The sequence below is a fragment of the Spinacia oleracea genome, chromosome 6 (assembly GCF_020520425.1).
Source record: "Spinacia oleracea cultivar Varoflay chromosome 6, BTI_SOV_V1, whole genome shotgun sequence".
Taxonomy (NCBI): Eukaryota; Viridiplantae; Streptophyta; class Magnoliopsida; order Caryophyllales; family Amaranthaceae; genus Spinacia; species Spinacia oleracea.
Window position 1 is genome coordinate 104,476,843 of NC_079492.1, and position 5,198 is coordinate 104,482,040.

Below are 5,198 nucleotides of genomic sequence, written 5' to 3' on the forward strand. Positions count from 1 at the left end.
TTCGTGTTGTTTGATGACATTGGAATGTTGTTAAAAATATTCAAAATGTTGTAAAATAAATATACGCTAATTACAACGTGAGGTTAGAGAGAGTAATTAGAGCGAGAGACTCTCCAGGTGCACGATATCGTGAGTGCTATCGTGAACCGCTGCCATTAATGGCTAAGCGAGGTCGACCTAGAAAAAATCCCCAACCTCAAGCCCACCAGAAGAGTGTTGTGCCGGCGGCGACATCAACACCTGAGGTTTTGGCGACTCCCTAGAATTCTTCGATTCTAGTAATTTTGGGATCTGATGGACCAGCAGGTACGACCATGGCGGGGAATGGAGATGTTATCATAGAGGGGTTTGAACATCGGCCTGTTACAAGGCGGCTTCAGATGCTTACCCCGACACCATTGACGACTAGTGATGGCCAGCATGGTGGTAAGCTTTCCTTTATCCCCTACTCTTAAAAATGGCACTCCTATTGCTTGTTTACAACAGAGTGCTATGGATGAGGAAGCTAGCAAATGGGACAATGCTTTAATTTTGTATGTTATTGGAGATGTGCCCACCATTAAATATGTGAACACCTATATAGAAAAACAATGGAGCTGTGATGCTGTTCCTGAGGTTTTCCTCCATAGTGAGGGCTATTTTGTTATTCGTTTTGGAAGCCTGTCGGAGCATAATCGTATTCTTTGTGCGGGTCCTTATACTATTGCTAACCGACCAGTTATAGTTAAGGAGTGGGCACCAAATTTCAATTTTAGTACGGAAGTTTTGACAATGGTTCCTCTTTGGATACAGTTGCCAAGCTTGCCTTTGAATTGTTGGGGTGTGGATTCCTTGAGTAGAATTGGTAGTATATTGGGCAAGCCTCTATTTGCAAATGAGTGCACAACAAATCAAACTCGGATTTCTTATGCCCGAATGCTAGTTGAAATTGATGTTACCCAACCCTTGTGCTACAAGGTTATGGTGGAGGGTTCTAATGGTGTAGTTCAAGAACAGGTGGTATTATATGATTGGGAACCTATGTTCTATCCCAAATGTCAGATTGTTGGGCATGTGTGTGGGAAGCCTTCTCACCCTCAGCCTGCTAAGCGTATAAAGAAGAAATGGGTTCCTAAAGCATATGTTCCTATAATGTCTGACCAGCCTGCTGCTAATGGAGCTACTGCCGAACCAGTGGTAACTCAGCAGGAGTGTACGTGGTCTGTGCCTCGACGTTCTATCTATAGGGTTAGTCCTACTGCTGCAACTGTAGTACCTATAACCAACCCTTATACCTTCCTGCCTACAGATGATGTGTTTGAGATTGCGGCCACTAATACAAAGTCGTCAAGGGGTGAGGACCCAATCCTCTTCGGTTCGCTATGAGGACGGTTATCTGGAATGTTAGAGGCTGTAATAAGCTTTTTAAACAAAAAGAGGTGAAAACTTTTTTGCTCAAAAATAAAGTTGATGTTTATGCGTTGCTTGAAACTAGAGTTAAGTCTCATAATTTTAGTAAGGTGAAGATTTTTTGTAACTGGTCTGTTATGAATAACTATTCTCATGCCTTGAATGGTAGAATCTGGGTTCCCTAGAATCCTAGAAAGGTGGATGTTGTTCTGCATTCTAGTTCTGCTCAAAGAATCTGTTGCCATTTACTTGATCGTCATACTAGTTTGAAGTTTTTCTTGGTGGATATTTATGGGTTTAATACAATGGAATTAAGGAAACCTTTATGGTCATTTCTTGATTCTATTTGTAATCAGATTTCTGATCCTGTGTTAATAGGTGGTGATTTCAACACTATTTTGTGCCCAACTGATCGTTTGAATGGGAATGATGTCTCCTTGAGTGACATGGCAGACTTTGCTAACTGCTTGCTGGCTAATAACCTGAATGAAGTTAGAAGTGTGGGTGATTACTACACGTGGTGTAATAATCAGGTTGGAGTTGATAGAATATACTCAAAGATTGACAGATGCTTGGCTAATGTAGCAAGCTCAATCAATTCTCTAATGTTTCTGTTGAGATTATGGAAAGAAATATTTCTAATCATACTCCACTTATGCTTGATTTTATTCAGAGAGATATTCGAAGGAACACTCCATTCAGATTTCTCAATATTCTAGCTGATCACGAGGATTTCTCTAATATTGTTCATAGTGTGTGGCAGCAAAATTTCTATCAGCAACCTCTTATTAACATTTGGTATCGTCTCAAGGCTCTTAAGATTCCCTTTAAACACATTTAAACTCAGTGTTTTAAAGGTGTTGCTCATAAGATCGACTCAATCAGAAACTCTCTCCAAGTTATTCAACAGGCTCTTGCTGTTGATAGACTTAATGCAGACCTTGTCCACAGAGAAAGGATACCTTGAGAATATTGGAAAAATGGAGTAACATAGAGGAGAAGATTTGGCAGCAGAAATCTCGAGCTTCATGGGTCCAACTTGGTGACTCTAACACTAAGTACTTTCATGCATATGTGAAAGAGAGGCAAAGTCAAAACTCGATCAAGCTGCTTGTCAAGAACGATGGCTCTAGGGTTCAGACTCAGCAACAGATCAAGGATGATGTCAGAAGTTTCTATATGCAAATTATGGGCAGTGCTGCTTCTGAACTTCCAATGGTTGATCAGAATATTGTAGAGAGGGGTCCTGTACTTTCTTCCCAACAACAATCAAGACTGTGTGGGCCATGCTCTCTCTTGGAGGTCAAGGAGGCGCTGTTTAGTATGGATGAAACGAAGGCCCCGGGCATGGATGGCTTTAATTTTTCTTCTTTAAGAAGGCTTGCAACATTATTGGGCCAAGTGTGGTCGAAGCAATACAACAATTCTTTGAGACTGGTTTTCTCCCTAAGGTAATCAACTGCACTTATGTTACGTTATTACCTAAAGTCGAGAATGCCACTTCTATCAAAGATTATAGACCCATTGCTTGTTGTTCGGTGCTCTACAAGATCATTTCTAAAATTCTTACTAATAGGTTTCAACAAGTGATACAATACCTTGTTAGCGATAGTCAATCTGCAAAGGTCGGGTTATTTTTTATGATATCCTCATTAGTCATGAATTGATTAAGGGTTATGGTAGGAAAGGGGTCTCTCCAAGATGTATGCTTAAAATTGACCTTCAAAAGGCTTATGACTCGGTCGAATGGTCGTTCATTAAGCATCTTATGCTTAGCATGGGGGTTCCTTATAGGTTTGTGATGTGGGTTATGTCTTGTTTAACCACAGTTTCCTATTCTTTCAATGTTAATGGGGAACTTACTGAGCCTTTTGAGGCAAAAAAGGGGCTTAGACAAGGAGACCCTATATCCCCTTATTTGTTTGTTCTATGTATGGAATATCTTTAGAGATGTTTAGTATCGATGAGGAACAACTCTCAATTCAAGTTTCATCCCAGATGCAAAAAATTGAACCTAGTACATGTGTGCTTTGCGGATGATCTGTTGTTATTTTCCAGAGGTGATCTTGCTTCAGTCAGACAATTATTCGAAGCGTTTATCCTTTTCTCTAGTGTCTCTGGTTTGAAGGCTAATCAGGCCAAAAGTTCTATTTACTTTGGTGGAGTGCCTGACATAGTTCAGCAGAGTATTTTGAATGAATTTGGGCTTTCAAAAGGTGAGCTCCCTTTACGATATCTTGGTGTTCCGCTCTCTTCGAAGAAGCTCACTGTGATTCAGTGCATTCCTTTGGTTAAGAAAATTATAGCACGAATTGATAATTGGTCCTCTAAGCTGCTCTCCTATGCCGGAAGAATCCAACTTATCAAGTCTGTGCTCTTTGGCATGCAATCTTACTGGTGCCATGTTTTCTTACTGCCTCAAAAAATCATCAAACTCATTCAGACAGCATGTAGGACTTTTCTATGGACTGGTAAGTCGGGCACATCTAAGAGAGCCTTTGTTGCATGGGAGAAGCTTTGTTTGCCCAAATCTGCTGGGGGTTGGAACCTCACCTGTTTTCAGACTTGGAATAAGACAACTATCTGTAAACTCCTGTGGAATTTGGTCCAGAAGAAAGATAAAATTTGGGTCAAATGGATCCATGTTTATTATGTGAAGAATAGGGATGTTACTTTCGTGACTGCCCCTGCTCAGGCTTCTTGGGTGGTACGGAAGATTCTGGATTCGATTCAAATTCTAAGGAGTTATTCAGGAGGTTTGTCCGTATTACAAGACAAGACTTTTTCTATAAAGAAGGTATATGGGAGTTTAAGGGGTCATTTCCCTTCTGTTCCTTAGAAGAAACTATTGTGTAACAATCCCGCTCCTCCTAAGTGCTTATTCGTATGTTGGCTTGCACTGCTTGGTCGACTCTCTACTTGTGATAATCTGCTCAAAATTGGTTCTCTTTGTGATCAGGTATGTATTTTCTGGAAGGCACATGATGAAACAATATCTCATTTTTTTTCTCAATGCACTTTTACGAGTTCACTTTGGCGAAAAATTCTTGTCTGGTTTGGTGACAGCAGGAATATTGTAGATTGGCAATCTGAGGTCCAGATTCTAGTCCACAAGTATAATAGGAATAATAAGTTGCATCAAGTTTACAGAATGCTACTTAGTATTACTGTTTATACAATTTGGAGGGAGAGGAATCTCAGGCGTTTTCAGAATGTTCAAGTTGATGAAACTCTTTTGTTGCAGCAGATTCAACTCACTACTTATATCAGATGCCTCCATAATCCTAAACTCTCTAGCTTAGTGCCTTAATTTTGGTCTGCTGGTTATTTTGCTTATGTTTTCTTCTGTGTTTAGCTGCGGATGCCGGCTTTGTTCTGTTGCTCTGTTGGGCTTGTTGGGTAGTGTTGGTATGGTTGCAGGCTGCTATGGGTTTTGCAGGCTGCTAGTGCTATACTGCTGTGTCTGCATTATGTTTTTGCTCCCTGGTTCTGGTGTTCAGATGCAGGCAGGTACTTATTGCTGGAATGCAGATGGTGTTTTTGGCAGGTTTTCTGCTGTTTACAGTTGTTCTATTGCTGGCTTGGTTGCCTAGTTCAACTAGTGTTACTGGCTAGTGTTCTGGTTTCCTGGTTTGGATAATGTGGCTGTACTTCTTTTTGAGTCCTTTGTTGTTGCTTCGTTGTTGTTTGTTGCTAGGGATGCGGGTTGTGCTCCCGTAGCTTTTGTTTCTTGTTGCGTTGTTTGGATGTTGTTTTGGTTTTTTTCCCCTTTTGGTAATAAAATATCTCTATTTTACCAAAAAAAAAAA

The 5,198-nt window shown here is 40.5% G+C and overlaps 1 protein-coding gene across 2 annotated transcripts; it reads left to right on the plus strand.

The window, feature by feature from the left end:
* On the plus strand, nucleotides 1-5,198 carry LOC110787689 (uncharacterized). Of its 2 annotated transcripts, none has more exons than XM_056832974.1 (2): nucleotides 1-1,922; nucleotides 2,063-5,198. In XM_056832974.1, exon 1 carries the CDS (start codon nucleotides 412-414, stop codon nucleotides 1,363-1,365), a length of 954 nt encoding a protein of 317 aa, XP_056688952.1. In that variant the 5' UTR covers nucleotides 1-411; the 3' UTR covers nucleotides 1,366-1,922; nucleotides 2,063-5,198. The 2 variants fall into 2 exon arrangements, with proteins under 2 accessions (XP_056688952.1, XP_021848022.1); XM_021992330.2 differs by having other exon boundaries at nucleotides 1-1,418; nucleotides 1,768-5,198.